Source organism: Peromyscus californicus, unplaced genomic scaffold, assembly GCF_007827085.1.
Source record: "Peromyscus californicus insignis strain IS unplaced genomic scaffold, ASM782708v3 Scaffold_14__1_contigs__length_90479793_seg_2, whole genome shotgun sequence".
NCBI classification, from domain to species: domain Eukaryota; kingdom Metazoa; phylum Chordata; class Mammalia; order Rodentia; family Cricetidae; genus Peromyscus; species Peromyscus californicus.
Window position 1 is genome coordinate 25,913,013 of NW_026294436.1, and position 16,835 is coordinate 25,929,847.

A 16,835-nucleotide genomic window follows, 5' to 3' on the forward strand; every position below is an offset into this window, starting at 1 on the left:
GGAGGAATCAGCCAGCAATGATGACTCTGCAGCCATATGAGAGTAACTGGAGCAAATGCAGTCTGTAGGGTGTGAAGTGTACGCCCTTGTTGATGGAGAGAAGCAACATCTTGTAGAGTACCCATCAGACACTTCAAAGGTATGTTTGCTTAGCACAAAGACCATCACCAAGTGGAACTTACTCCAGAATATTGAGTCAGAATTGTATTTGTAGTCATTAAGAGAAGGTGATTATAAAAACTTCCATTATTTGAAAACCAAAGATCCTGAGTAATATAAGTGGCAAAATCAGGCAGCAGCCTTTACAGCAAGAATGTTGTTGGGGCTGGAGAAATGACTCAGTGGTCAAGAGCACTGACTTCTCTTGCAGAGAACCTGTTTTCAATTCCCAGCACCCACATGATGTCTCACAACCATTTGTAATTCCAGATCCAGGGAATCTGATGGCCTCCTCTGACTTCCAAAGGCATCAAGCATGCATACATGCAACCAAAACACTCATGCATAACAACCACAAAAAGAGGAAATCAGACTTGATAAAAAGAATGTTGTCCAATCATCAACAAAAGGGATTTGTAGACTTTTTCAAGTATACATGACATTTTACACTTAAAATTCAATCTAACAGCGTCAAATATTTGCGTTTAGGGGACTTACTCCTTCCTGAGGGACTGAAATTGAGCAGTTTTAAGAGCTTCAGGGCCTGTTGTACAGGATTTTCAGTACAGGGCTATTTCTACTAATTTGGGCCACAATGTGGGATTGGTTTATTAGTTTTGTATCACATATCCCCCTGTGACCTTCAATGTATTTCCTAAAAAGACTAGTTCTCTGTGACTGACCTTTTATTGATGTCCCAAAAATCTTTATTTCTGTCTAGGGTGAGCCCATCACCTTCTGTGAGGAGAGCTTTGTAAAGCACCGCTCTAGTGTGATGAAACAGTTCCTGGAAACTGCAGTTAACCTTCAACTGTTTAAGCAGGTAAGAGTGAGCCTACACACATTTGATCTGTCCAGAGAACACTGCCATTCAACACAGTTCTGCCACCCTGAAACTACATCCAAGTAAAAAATCCATGTCCCTAGAAAAGTCATTTCTGAATCAGGAAGTTCTTTTTTTATGGTAAACAGAAGAATGCCTTGTAGTACTCCTGTGGTGGAGCACTCTGGAAATACTATATGCTGTTGAAATGCTAAGGACTGTTGAGAGTGGGAGAATAGTCTTCTCCAGGGAAGAACACAACAGTTGGTTGTCCAGTACTGATGGTCAGCCCTGAAAACATACAGACTGAGCAGGCTATATTAGGAATATAGTGTGTGCAATATATTTGTGTGTGTATGTGTGTGTATATATGGAATATGTATCAGGAATATAATTTAGGTATATATATATATATATATATATATGCAATAAGAATTAATGAGAAAAGAGGCTGTGAGTTTGAAAGTGGGCAAGGAGGGGCATATGGGAGAGTTTGAGGGTAGGAAAGGGAAGGGAGAAATGGTATAATTATTTGGGGTATATGGAGGATGGGAAGAAGGAAAGGGAAGAGAGAAATGATATAATCATATTATAATCTTAAAAATGAAGAAAAATATTTTAAATGTCCCATGAAAAGTTGATAAGCTTAGGTGTGCATTAAGGAAGGCTATACATCCACAGAAGTAAGCTGACATGCTAAACAGACTGATCTCCTCACAGTATAATCCAGTTTATAATATAATTTTAAATCACAGTTATAGTGTGTGTCCTGAGTTTTGTTCAGGAGATCCAATTGCTATTTCAGAATAGCAAAGATTGCCATCAAAATTCAGATATTATAGTTTTCATGGACACTGGATCTTTTGGTTTTTTTGAGACAGGGTCTCATTACATAGCCTTTGCTGGCCTGGAACTTGATAAGTAAACCATATTGTCCTTGAACTCACGAAGATCTACCTGCCCACGCCTCTCAAGTGTTCAGATTAAAGGCACATGCCTTTTCTTTTTAAAATTTTTATATGTGTATGCTTTATGCGAGTTTTATATATATCAAATGTTTACAGGAGCCCTTAGAGGCCAGGGGAGGTCACATCCCCTGTGGACACTAGGAACTGAATGCTCACCCTCTGCAGAGCAGACAGTACTTCTAAATGCTGAGCCATCTCCACAGCCTTGGGCATTGCTGTTTGTTTGTCTGTGCTGTGTGGTTACAAGTCTCTTGCGTTAGGTTGTCTTCCTTTCTATTTATATGATATAAATTCACTTATTACTACTTGATTTTCTTATTCCACGTGCCAGTTTTAAGAATAAAGCTCTCTCTGTGAGTATAGCATTTAATCATACCTACACTGTGTTTAAGCAGTTCAAGGCTAGGATCTAAACATGCAGTGCCTTTGAGAAGATACCAGACTAACCAAACTGGAGAAATGATATAGAGTTTAAAGTTACCTTCAAATTAAGAAAGCAGTATGATGATAAGTTAATGCTATTTATAGTTTGATGAATTAAATAATCTGTGGCTAGAATATGCTCTGTGGTAATAGAACTCTCTTCTAAATAGTAAAGTTTTACCTTAAGCAGAGGCATATATGTCAGATGTATGAATTTCCTAAGATGAAGTTGTTCCTTGAGCTCCCTGTCTCTTGTTGTCTCCAAGCTGATACTAAATGAAATGCTAGAACATGACCATGCCATCCTAAAATAATGTGTGCGTGAGTTGTTACTATCTTCTTTGTGTGTGTGTGCTTTTAATCTACAAAGAAGCTATACCACATTCCATTATTAAAAATGAGTTGTGGGCTATTGAGATGACTTGGGGTAAAGGTAATTGCCAACACATCTTACAGCCTGAGTTCAATCCCTAGGCCCCACAGGGTAGAAGGGAGAGAACCAATGCCTCCAATTTGTTCCTGACTTCCACATAGTCACTGTAACATGCGTATGACACACACACTCAAATTTAATCAAAATGAGTTGTGAGGATCAGATTTTATCTGGCTCAGGGATTCAGTGATAGGTACCTCCCTAAGGGTCTCTCACTGGTAATCCCTTTTGACTATGAGGTTCTGTAACTAAATTCATCAAAGTTAATATAGCGTAATAAATTTCGTTTTAAAAGTATTCTATTTTAGTTTTAAAAGCTTTCTGTTTTAATAGTCATGTATAGTTGGTTTAATCTTAATTTTGTCATAAGTACATGTTTTCTTTCCTAGAAAATAGAAATATTACCATGAATTTCACAGGATTGTGATGAAGTTCATAAGAACAACTTGCAGCTGCTCAGCAAATTTTATTACCTTCCTCATTCTTAAAGAACTTACATTAACAAAGTACAAATATATGTGTATATATATGTGAGTGTGTGTGTGTCTATATTATTATTATGAAAGTATAGCTTGGTTGGAAATCTTGTATGAATGGGGCTGAAGAGATGGCTCACTGTTAAAATGCTTGCTGCTTTTCAGATAGCATCATGGTAGTTGGCTTCTAACTGCCTATAACTCCAGCTCCTGGGGATCTGAAGCCCTTCGGGACTCCTCAAGCAGCCCACATATGTGGCAAACCTCACAGACACAGAAACATAAATGAAGGAGTAAGATCTCTTAAAAATGCTTAATATGAAAATGGTCATTGACAGCAGAACCCTCATTAGGAGAACTTGACAGTTAATACAGACAAATGCACCATTGTCTAGAATTCCTACCATTTTATGTCCCATAAAGTAATATTGACAGATAGGTCATTTAGAAATTATATCATGTTTTGTCTCTTAACAATGCAATATTTGAAGGTAGCCCTGAAAAAAATGGAAAGATTCTTGTTGAGCTTTCTATACTTCTAAAAAAAAGAGCCATTTGATAAACACACATATATCTTCAAGGATATTCCTGTCAGGATGGAGAGAACAGAACAGTGTGTACTTGGTACAGGGGATTGCTCTCCTTCATAAGGAATTTGTATCTATTAAGCATCTAAAACTATTCAGGGTCTCTCTAAGCAATAATTATGCTTCCAAATTAACAGTACTTGGATCCACAGCAGTAGCATGTGGTTTTAATGAAATAATTAACGTGAACTTATCTCTGGCAGTATGACAGGATAGAGTCAGAAAACTGATTTACTGAGGGAATCTAAAAAGCAGCAGCTAAAGCACAAAGACCAGCACTCATTTTCCCTGGAAATGTGGAATGAGGGGATTAGATAAAAAGTTGACCTGAAATAAAATCCATGGCTGCCTCACCTGTTTGCTAAAGTTTTAAGGTAAACTCACTCTTAAATGTTCAAATCATTGAACAGACAAGAAAACAAATCATAAATGTCAGCCAGCAGGGTCATGAGTAGACATTGACTCAGAGGGGTCCTAGTACTGTCAGCATCAGAAATGGAATAAACATATCCACATTTACGAAACTTTAAAATATTTAGGAAGAGCAACTTTAAAGAATGAAAAGTCTATTTATTACAATGGTACAACAAAATCTCATTAAAGAATAATATAATCATTGAACTGGAGAGAAACAGTTTCATCTGTGGGTTAGATCTAAGTGTAGAGAGATTTCTTGAACTGAAGAGCTGTATGAAATAGAAACCATCCAGAATACAGTGCATAGAGACAAACAATAGATAAGGTTGGTAGATTGTATAATGAAAGTGTTCTCATCCATGTAATCCCAATAGGTAGGTCAGAAAACAGAGAAGAGACAATAGTTGCAAGCAACTTAACTGAACCAATGAAATATTCCATTTTATTGAATGGCAAAGTTCAGTATATCCAAATTGAGTAAAGAAGAAGAGATTTATGTCCACCATAATGTATTTCAACCATAAAACACTAGAGAAAGAGAAAGGGGGTTTTGATTTATTTTATGTAAACATGCATGCAGTGCCCACAGATGTTAGAAGAGGGTGTCAGATCCCTTGATCTGGAGTTACAGGAGATTGTGAGCTTCCCCAGAGTGCATGGTAGGAACTGAACTCTGGTCTCTGGAAGAGCAGTAGGTGCATTTAACTGCTGAGCCATCTCTCCAGCCTGGGGGAAAAAAAATTATTTTTGAGACAGGCTTTCTCTCTGTAGTTTTGGTGCCTGTCCTGGATCTCGCTCTGTAGACCAGGCTGGCCTTGAACTCACAGAGATCCACCTGGCTCTGCCTCCCGAGTGCTGGGATTAAAGGCGTGCACCACCACCACCCGGACTTGGGGAAAGTTTTTAAATGAATAGATTGTAATGTAATAGAACACTGCAGCAGAGAAATAAATGAACTGTAGGAAAAGTAAAAATGAATGATGTGAATGAAATATCAGGAAAGCATTCATATGTGTGTGTTGAGTTCTTTTATACAATGTCCAAATGAACAAAAATTATACTTATGATATATGATAAAAAAAATGACAGAAACTGTAAAGAGAGGCAAAGGGAAGCTGATGCTATCGTGGTCTTTTCAGTAGAGGGAGGCTGCACTGGTTCATTTTTGTCAATTACAAACTTGCTAGAGGAAGGATCCTCAATTGAGAAAATGCTTTCATCAGATTGGGATGTGCACGAGCTTGTAGGGTATTTTCTCAACTAGCGATTGATGTGGGAGGGCCCGTCACATTGTAAATGGAGCCACCTCTGGACTCGGTGGTCCTGGGTGCTATCAGAAAGCAGACTGAGCAAGCCATGAGTAGCAAGTCAGTAAGCAGCACTTCTCCATGGCCTCTGCATCAGCACCTTACTTTCTGTAATTTCTGCCCTCTTCTTAGATAATGGACTACAAGCTGTAAGATGAAATAAAGCATTTCCTCAAGATGCTTTTGGACATTGTATTTCTTCACAGCAAAAGAATCCCTAACTAAAAAAAGGCACACAGAGAGGAACCTTTAAGTCCTTTTTACCATTTAATTAACTTCATAATATTTTATATTTGGCTTGGAAACTTTAATTGACAGAAACTTTAATTGACAGTAAATGTTGAAGGGATTCAGTATGATGGTTTGACACGTACTGACAGACACATAATTGTAACCACATACAGGGTGTGGGGTGATCACATTCTGCTAGCTAATTATAATCTGACATAGTTTTTGGTAGTGAGCACACACAAAATTTACTCAGAAAATTGGAAATAAACACTAAATTATCCTGAACTGTGCTAACCATGTTGTGAAGTAGTTCTCCGAAACCCTTCTTGATTGACATGCACCCTGTGTTCATCAGCATCCTTGCACTCCTACCCTGCTGCTAAGCAGTTTCTTTAACAAAGCATCAATGCTACCTGCTTTACTTTATCACTAGCATTGACTATTGAGTATTTAAATTCAATATTAATTTTGCTAAGCATTTTATGGAGGCATTTTTTTTTTGTCATGTCTCCAGACTAGGTTCTAATGGGTTGTGTTTTCATTTACATTTGACTCATAAATTCCTCTGGGGCTTTTGTTCCACATCTGTGAGGTGAATTAAACTTTATTTCTAAGCCTCAGATGCCCTTAGCCTCTTACATTTCGTCTCTGAAATAAACACATAGCTTAGACAGACGACAGTGGGCTCCATTTGGATTAATTCCTGTTTAGATAATAGATTTGGATGGAATCCCAGAAATAATTCCTCAAATCCACGATTTTGACATAACTATCTTTTTATATGTTGCAGCTTTATGAAGAGTGAAGCCATATTTTAAGTCTCTGGTCTTTATTTAATACTGTACTAATAAGGAAATTTTTCTTTGTGTATTATTTACTACTAAATCCAGTGGTAAAAAAAAGTTCCTTTGCTTATGTACTTTTCAAGGTTAGGATCATGACTGAGCTTAGCATGTTAAATCTCCAAATCATGTATTCTGTGACTTCAAGGCCTCTCCATGATTATAGGCCCTCTGGACTGGCAGTGTAGATTACTGTCAGGAAAACTGATTACTAGAAAAGGATCTCTAATTTATATAGTCATACCACTCCCCCCCAAAAAAGAAAAATTGGCTAATGCAATTGCTTACTCATTTGGGGAAGAAAATGGTAGGGAAGACTTCAGTTGAAAATTTGTCCTTTATTACTCATCTAAAATCTTTCTTTCATAAGCTAATGTAAACATGTATTTATTCAACTTTTTTATATAACAAGTACCTGCCAATGCCTAATAGAGTCCATTTTTTATTAATTCACTTTGATCTTAGACAGTTTCACACACACACACACACACACACACACACACACACACACACACACACGTACTGGCACTATCACGACAGCCCTCTTTCATCTGCCTGTCACCTTCTCTCCACAATCCTCTCTCTCATGTTCACATCTGTCAGTTTGTGACTCACTGAATTTAACCAGGGTCATTTTTATGATGATGGATTTGGAGCTATCTGTTGGAGCTCTCCCAAAACCCATCACTAGTGAGTAAAGAGTAGGTCCACAGGAGTCTCTTCCTCTTCAGGGCTGAGTGTTTACAGGGCCAATATTGTGTGGGTCCAGTGCAGGAAACCGTGTACTTCTTCAAAATGTAGTGAGGTGTCTGTATGTTATAATGTCTACTATATATTTTCCTAAAATACCTCTATAAAGTACAACATGTGTATTTTTTTATTTATTCTTCTCTCACATATTACATCCTGACTGCAGTTCCCCCTCTCCACCTCCCCCACCTCCTCTCCTCGAAGCCAAGCCTCTCCCCCCACCCCTACTTACTTCTTCTCTGTCTCTGTTCAGAAAAGGACAGGCCTCCCACAAATATCAACCAAACCTAGTATATCAAATTACAGTAATACTAGGTACTTTCCTTTGTATTAATGCTGGACGAAGCAACCCAGTATGAGGAAAAGAATCCCAGAAGCAGGCGACAGAGTCAGACACAGGCCCTGCTCCCACTGTTAGGAGTCCCACAAGAAGACCAGGCTACACAACTGTAACACACATGCAGAGGGCTTACGTCAGACCCATGCAAGCTCCCTGGTTGTTGGCTCAGTCTCTGTGAGCCCTATGAGACAGGTTAGTTGATTCTGTGGGTTTTCTTGTTGACACCTCTGGCTCCCACAATCCTTCCTCCCCCTCTTGTGCAGGATTCCCTGTGCTCCACCTTATGTTTGACTGTGGGTCTCTGCATCTGTTTCCATCAGTTGCTGGATGAAGCCGCTCTGATGATGACTGGGCTAGGCACCAATCTATGAGAACAGCAGAATGTCATTAGGAATCATTTCATTGATGTTTTTCCCCCTTTTTCTTTTGCCAATCATATTGGGTTTTATCCTATCTAAGCTATCCAGTCTCTGGGTCCTGGCCTCCAGGCAGTGTCAAGGGTGGGCACCCTCTTGTGGCATGGGTCTCAAGCTGGACCCATGTTTGTCCACTCCCACAATTTTTGTACCACCTTTACCCCAACACATCTTGCAGGCAGGACAAATTGTAGGGCAACGATTTTGTGACTGGGTTGATGTTCCAGTCTGTGGTAATTTGAAAGAAAATGGTCCCCCAAAAGAAGTGGTACTATTAGGAAGTGTGGCCTTGTTGGAGTAGGTATGGTCTTATTGGAGGCGATATCTCAAATATGCTCAAGCCATGCCCAGTGAGACAGACCACTTCCTGTTACCTGTGCAAGATGTAGAACTCACAGCTACCTCCCCAGCACCATGTCTGCCTGCATGCCACCATGTCCTATCACGATGATAGTGGACTGAACCTCTGAACTGTAAGCCACCCAATTAAGTGTTTCCTTTATAAGAGTTGCTGTGGTCATGGGTCTCATTCCCAGCAATAGAAACCCTGACTGAGACACAGTCTGTCCACTGGAATTCTTGCCTGGTTACAGCAAGACCAGTTCAGGCTCTGTATCCTCATAGCTAGGAGTCTTAGCTAGGGTCACTCTTGTAGATTCCTGGGAGTTTCCATTGCACTGTTTCTAGTTTGTCCCCGAGGTACCCCCACCCGTCCCATCCACCCACAGTTTATATTTATTTCCTCTTCTTAGGAAGATTCATGCATCCCCTGCCCACCTTGAGCCCTCATTGTTGCCTAGCTTCTCTGGGTCTGTGGACTGTAGCATGGTTATCCTTTACTTGGCAGCTCAGATCCACTTACAAATGAGTACAAACCATGTTTGTCTTTCTGGGTCTTGGTTACCTCACTCAGGATGACTTGTTTTTAGTTCTATCCATTTGCCTGTAAATTTCACAGATGTCATTTTTTTTAATGGAGTAATACTCCACTGTATAAATATGCCACATTTCCTTTATCCATTCTTTGGTTGAGAGACATCATCTAGGTTGTTTCCAGGTTCTGGCTATTAGGAATAAAGCTGCTATGAATATAGTTGAGCAAGTGTCCTTGTGGTATGGTGGAGCATCCTTTGGGTATATGCTCAAGAGTGGTATAGCTGGGTCATGAGGTAGATGGAGTCCCCTTTTTCTGAGAAACCTCAATATTGATTTCCAAAGTGGCTGTATAAGTTTGTACTCCCACCAGCAATAGGGGAGTGTTTCCTTTGCTCCACATCCTCTCCAGCATTAGCTGTCACTTGTGTTTTTGATATTAGCCATTCTGACAGATATAAGATGGAATCTCAGAGTCATTTTAATTTTCATTTCCCTGATGGCTAAGGGTGTTGAATGCTTCCTGGCCATTTGAGATTCATCTGTTGAGAATTCTCTGTTTAGTTCTGCACTCTGCTTTTTAATTGGATTATTTGGTGTGTTGATGTCTAGTTTCTTAAGTTCCTTATATATTTTGTAAATTAGTCTTCTGTCAGATGTGGACTTGGTGAAGATCTTTTCCCATTCTGTAGGCTGGAGTTTTGTCTTATTGATGGTGTCCTTTGCCTCATAGAAAATTTTTGGTTTCATGAGTTCCCATTTATTAATTGTCAATCTCAGTGCCTGTGCTATTGATGTTCTATTCAGGAAGTTGTCTGCTGTGCCAATTCATTCAATGGTATTTCCCACTTTCTCTTCTATCAGGTTCAGTCTGTCTGGAATTATGTTGAAGTCTTTGATCTGCTTGGACTTGAGTTTTATGTAGGGTGATAGATATGGATCTTTTTGCATTCTTCTACATGCCGACATCTAGTTATACCAGCACCATTTGTTGAAAATGCTTTTGCTGTGGGATGTCTTTCTGTATGCTGTGAATACGTGTTGCTCTGATTGGTTGATAAATAAAACTGTTTGGCCTATGGCAAGGCAGCTTAGAGGCAGGCTGGAGAGAAACAGGAAGAAGAAAGGCAGAGGCAGAGGAGACGCAAGCCCACTGGCCAGAGAACAGCATGTAATTGCACACAGGTAAGGCCATGGAATATGTAGTGACATATAGATTAACAGAAATGGACCGAGTTTAAATGTAAGGGCTAGTCAGTAATAAGCCTGAGCTAATGGCCAAGTAGTTATAATTAATATAAGCCTCTGTGTGTTTATTTGGGACCAAGCAGACTGTGGGTGGGAAAGATTTGTCCCGACCATAGCCCCGGGTGGGACACAGGAAAGCTTCCAACTACATGCTTGCTTTTTTCATTGTATAATTTTAGCTTTTTTTTTTTTGTCGAAAATCAGGTATCCATAGGTGTGTTGATTTCTGTCTGGGTCTTTGATATGATTCCATTGATCTACATGTCTTTTTCTATGCCAGTATCGTGTGGTTTTTATTACTATAGGTGTGTAGTAGAACTTGAAAACAGGGATGGTGATATCTCCAGAAGTTCCTTTATTATACAGGATTGTTTTAGCTATGCTGAGTTTTTTGTTTTTCCATATGAAGGTGAGTGTTGTTCTTTCAAGGTGTATAATGAATTGTGTTGGAATTTTGATGGGGATTGCATTGAATCTGTAGATTGCTTTTAATAAGATGGCCATTTTTACTATGTTAATCCTAGAGATCCATGAGGATGAGAGATCTTTCCATCTTTTGATATCTTCTCCAATTTCTTTCTTCAAAGACTTGAAGTTCTTGTCATATAGGTCTTTCACTTGCTTGGTTAGAATTACACCAAGGTATTTATGTTATTTGTGGCTGTTGTGAACAGTGTTTTTCCCCTGATTTCTTCTCAGCCCATTTATCATCTGTATATAGGAGGACTACTGATTTTTTTTGAGTTAATCTTTTATTTAACCACTTCACTGAAGGTGTTTATCAGCCAGCTATAGAAGTTCCCTGGTAGAATTTTTGGGGATTTATGTATACTATTATATCATCTGCAAATAGTGAAAGTTTGACTCCTTCATTTCCAATTTTTAATCCCCTTGATCTCTTTTAGTTGTCTTATTGCTCTAGCTAGAATTTGAAGTACTATATTGAATAGATATGGAGACAGTGGACAGTCTTGTCTTTTTTTTTTTTTATTTTAGAGGAGTTGCTTTGAGTTTCTCTCCATTTAATTTCATGTTGGCTGTTGACTTGCTGTAAGTTGCCTTTATTGTTTAGGTATATTTCTTATATTCCTCATCTCTCCAGGACTTTCATCATGAAGGGGTGTTGGATTTTGTCAAAGGCTTTTTCAGCATCTAATGAGATAATCATATGGGCTTTTTCTTTCAGTTTGTTTATATTGTGGATTACATTGACAGATTTTCATATGCTGAACCATTACTTCATTTCTGGGAAGAAGCCTACTTGGTCATGGTGGATGATCTTTTTGATATGTTCTTGGTTTCAGTTTGCAAGTATTTTATTGAGTATTTTTGCATCAATGTTTAGAAAGGAAATTGGTCTGTAATTTTCTTAATTTGTTGAATCTTTGTTTGGTTTAAGTATCAGGGTGACTGTGCCCTCATAAAATGAATTGGGCAATGTTGCATATGTTTCTATATTGTGAAATAATTTGAGGAGTATTGGTATTAACTTTTCTTTCAAAGTCTGGTAGAGTTCTTTGCTAAAACTGTCTAGCCTTGGCCTTTTTTTTTTTTTTTTTTGGTTGGGATACTTTTAATGTCTGCTATTTTTTTTAGGGGTTGTAGGTCCATTTAAATTGTTTATCTGATCTTGATTTAACTTTGGTAGGTGGTATTTTTCAAGAAATTTGTCCATTTCTTTTAGATGTTCCTATTTTGTGGAGTACATGTTTTTGAAGTATGACATAATGATTCTTTGGATTTCTTCAGTGTCTGTTATTATATCCCCATTTTTATTCCTGATGTTTTTTAATTTGGAACTTTAGTTATTTGGATAACATTTTGTCTATCTTGTTGATTTTGTCAAAGAACCAACTCTCTGTTTTAGTGATTTTTTTTTTTTGAGACAGAGTTTCTCTGTTTAGCTTTGTGCCTTTCCTGGAACCCACTCTATATATAGCCCAGGCTGGCGTCAAACTCACAGAGATCTGCCTGCCTCTCAGTGATTTTTTTTTTATATTGTTCTCCTTCTTTCTATTTTATTGATTTCATCCCTCAGTTTGATTATTTCCTGCTTTGTACTGCTCTTGAATGTGTTTGCTTCTTTTTGTTCTAGAACTTTCAGGTGTGCTATTCAGTTGCTAGTATGAGATCTCTTCAGTTTGTTTATGTAGGCACTACTTAGTGCTATGAACTTTCTTCTTAGCACCACTTTTTTATTTTATCCCTTAGGTTTGGGTATGCTGTGCTTTCATTTTCATTGAATTCTAGGAAGTCTTTCTTTCTTTATTTCTGTTTTGACCCATTTTTCATTCAGTAAAGAGTTGTTCAATTTCCATGAGTTTGTAGGCTTTCTGTTGTTTCATGGTGTGATAAGATATAAGATTTATTTTTTTTTGTATCTGTTGAGACTTGCTTTGTGATTGAGTATATGGTCAATTTTGGAGAATGTTCCATGAGTAGAGGTATATTCCATGTGTTTGGATGAATTGTTCTATAGATATATGCTAGGTCCATTTGAATCATAAAGTCTATTAGCTCCATTATTTCTCTGTTGAGTTTTTGTCTGGATGACCTGTCCTTTGGTGAGAGTGGGGTTTTAAAGTCTACTACAATTAATGTGTGCAGTTTGATGTGTGATTTAAGCTATAGTAATGTTTCCTTTACAAATATGGTTGCCTTTGCATTTGGGGCATAGATGTTTAGAATTACAATGTCTTCTTGGTGGATTTTTCCTTTGATGAGTATTAAATGTCATTCTCCATCTCTTTTGATTAATTTTGGTTTGAAGTCTATTGTGTTAGATATTAGAATGGCTATACCAGCTTGCTTCTTGGGTCCATTTGCTTGGAAAATCTTTTTCCAACCCTTTACTCTGAAGTAATATCTATCTTTGAAGTTGAGGTGTGTTTCTTGTATGCAGCAGAAGGATGGATCCTGTTTTTGTATCCATTCTGTTACCTTGTGTCTTTTTATTGGAGAATTGAGTCCACTGATATTGAGAGATATTAATGATCAATAATTGTTAATTTCTGTTATTTTGTTGTTGGTTGTGGTAGTAATGTGTGTGTTTCCCTTCTTTTGTTTTTACTGTTTTGCTGGATTTGTTGATGGATTGTGGAGGCCCAAATTATTTAGGGTCAGAGAATCTGAGCTTGCTTTACCCAGCAAAGATACATAGTAAGATGATTTTGCCAGGGGCATGTTTAACAGGTGTTTGGAAGGGTCTACATTTGGCTATATGGTGTGCTTTGATCTTGCCAGTGGGAGGTCTTTTTTGCCTTTCTCCTTGGCATATTATAAAAAGCCCCTTTGAATAAAGCAATGGGAGGCTGAGTATTGACCCAGGACCCTCCCAAAGCTGTCCTGTGTCTCTGTTTTTCTTATCTCTTTCTATGTAATATTTCCTCATTCCTCTCTTCTCCACCCAAGAACCCTTTGAAAGGTGGGAGCAGGTCGGAGCTGGACTCCGGCATACTCCCACAATGGATATTGTATATTTGACTTTGATATGGAATATCTTATTTTCTACATCTATGGTGATTGAACATTTTGCTGAGTATAGTATTCTAGGCTGAAATCAGTGGTGTCTTAGAGTCTACAAGTCATCTGTCTAGGCCCTTCTGGTATTCAGAGTGTCCGTTGAGAAGTCAGATGTAATTCTAATAGGTTTGCCTTCATATGTTACTTGGCTTTTTCCCCTTGTACCTTTTAATGTTTTTTCTTGGTTCTGCATGTTTAGTGTTTTGATTATTATGCAGAAAGGGGGCTTGCTTTTCTAGTCCAATCGATTTGATATTCTGTAAGCTTCTTGTACCATTACAAGGCATCTCCTTCTTTAAGTTGGAAAATTTTTCTTTTATGATTTTGTTGAAACTATTTTCTGGATCTTTGAGTTGGAATCTTCTATTCCTTGGCTTGGTCTTTTCAGTGTCCCAGATTTCCTGGATGTTTTGTGTCAGGAACTTTTTAGATTTAATGTTTTCTTTGACTAATGTATCAATTTCTTCCATTGTATCTTTACCGACTCAAGCTTCTGTTGGTGATGCTTGTGTCTATAGTTTCTATTCACTTACTTAGATTTTCCATCTTCGGGATTCCCTCAATTTGTGTTTTCTTTATTTCTTCTATTTCCATTTTAAGTCTTGGACAATTTTATTCATTTCCTTCACTTATTTGTTTGTGTTTTCCTGGATTTATTTAAATAATTTATACATTTCCTCCTTAAGGGCCTCTGTCATCTTTATAAGATTGATTTCAAGGTCATTTTCTTGTGCTTTGGCTGTATTGGAATATCCAGGACTTGTAGTAGGATAGCTGGGTTATGGTGAGGCTATATTCCCCTGGATATTATTGATTGTGTTCTTATGCTGGCTTTGGGGTAATTATAGGCTTAGGTGTCATCTGGGTTTGGGGTAATTATAGGCTTAGGTGTCAATTTCTGAGTTTATCTTTGTTGTATGGATATCTTTTTTTTTCTTCCTTGATTTCAGTTTCCTCTCTGATCTTCTGGCCTGAGGGGATTGTGATTCTGGCTATTTAATCTGTCTTGTGGTGTCTCTGCTAGAGTTTTGGTGGACTGCATAACCTCCAGTGTGTTTGGTGCTTGAGTTGCCTCTGGGGTTCTGGGGTTCTGGGAACTAGCGTGGCCTCTTCAGTTCTGAATACTAGTGTGGCCTCTGGGATTCTAGGTACCTATGGTTCCTAGTATTCCCATGGCCTTCAGTAGAGCAGGGGTCTTCTGTTGGAATTGTGAGCTGGGATATGGAGAGAAGGGGAGGGTCAACATTGTGTATTTTAAAGCAAAAACATTTAAAATAAATTATTGGTAGAAATACAATGCTTTGACTGTCATCTACAAGGAATGTTATGAATTCAGTTAAATAGACTCTGTTAATCCTTGAGTGTGCACAAAGCCAAAAGTAGCACCCACCCACCCATCCTGTGTCTAGTATCATGCCTATCCCACTTGATGTAGTGGGTAGCCATTCCAGCTTTGATCTGGAAGTTCCAACCCCTATTGAGACTTTGGCAACTGTCACGCCTACAAGGCGGGGCGAAAGGAGGCGCCTGGGGACCCGAGATCTGGATCGGCGTGCGCTCTCTCTGTTGCGGGACCCCTGGACTGGAGAGGTGGACCAAACAGAGCTCCAGAGAACACCGCTGGACTGCGATACACCTTCCCCAGACCCTGCGACCTACCTATCCCTTAATTTGTAAGTTACGCCATTAAATAAATCTCCTTTTAACTACGTGGAATGGCCTTAATAATTACACCAATATCTGGCGCCCAACGTGGGGCAAATTCCAAAGGCCTGGATAGCTTATCTTGTGTTAGTCAGGGTTCTCTAGAAGAATGGAAGTATAGAATGAAACTCTACCCATCTGTCCACCCATTCATGCATCCATTCATCCATGCATGCATCTATGGATCCATGCACCCACCCATCTATCTATCTATCTATCTATCTATCTATCTATCTATCTATCTATCTACCTACCTACCTACCTATCTGCCTACCTACCTACCTACCTACCTTTCTATCTGTAAAGGGGTTTATTAGAGTGGCTTATAGGTTGCAGTCTAGCTAGTCCAACAAAGGCTTTTTATCAATGGGAAATCTAAGAATCCAGTAGTTATTCAATTGAGGCTAGATGGCTCAATTTGTCTTCAGTATGCACCAGAATCTCGAAGAAATAGGTTTTAGTACCTGTGAAGGAATGGACTTGCCAGTGAAAGGGGGAGCAAGCAGGCAAAGAGAGCAAGCTTCCTTCTTCTATGTCCTTTTTATAGGCTGCTACTAGAAAATGTGGTCCAGATTAAAGGTGGATCTTCTCACCTCAAAAGAGATGGATTAAAACTGAGTCTTCCCACTTCAAATACTTTAAGAAAAAAATCCTCACAGGTGTACCTAGCTTCTTGGGCTTTACTAATTCCAGATGTAGTCATCTAAGCAATCTAAGAAATCTTCCTGAGTATCACACTGTAGAAGCTGCTTGGTCTCAGAGGTTTCAAAATCTTCTCCCATATTCCTGTGCTAAGTCAATATCTACTCACATCAACTCTTCCTCCATATATACCTTTTACAGTTGTTGCCAAATATTTGTACACTGTATGAAGATGTGTTGCTGTGACTGGTATATAAACAGCTGAATGGTCAATAGCTAAGCAGAAAGTATAGGTGGGACTTCTGGGAAAAGAGCAGACTCTGGGAAGAAGAAAGCTAGAAATGCCAGGAGATGCAGAGGAAGCAGGATGTATAGGAGGAGAGGTAACATCCATAAGCCCCATGGCAGAATGTAGATTAATATAAATGGGTTAATTTAAGTTATAAGAATTAGTTAGAAACAAGCCTAAGCTATAGGCCGAGCTTTCATAATTAATAAGAAGTCTCCCTGTCATTATTTGGGAGTTGGCAGGACAGAGAAAGAGTTGTTATATTCAATATAAGGTTTTGAACGTACAACATCATGCCACCAATGTTGGCTTTGTGTTAGTAATAACATTTATCCTACTGTATTTTGTCTCTTTTTTATACCTGCCTTCACCTTTGTGAAGCATT

The 16,835-nt window shown here is 38.6% G+C and overlaps 1 protein-coding gene across 4 annotated transcripts in view; it reads left to right on the forward strand.

Moving 5' to 3' along the window:
- Dennd1b (DENN domain containing 1B) overlaps positions 1-16,835 on the forward strand; it is a 221,059-nt gene that overhangs the window by 151,683 nt on the left and 52,541 nt on the right. For all 4 annotated transcript variants that reach the window (XM_052737096.1, XM_052737092.1, XM_052737095.1 and 1 more), the window contains one exon: positions 881-982. In XM_052737096.1, the coding sequence (XP_052593056.1) occupies positions 881-982 (102 nt within the window). The remainder of the gene's footprint in view (positions 1-880; positions 983-16,835) is intronic.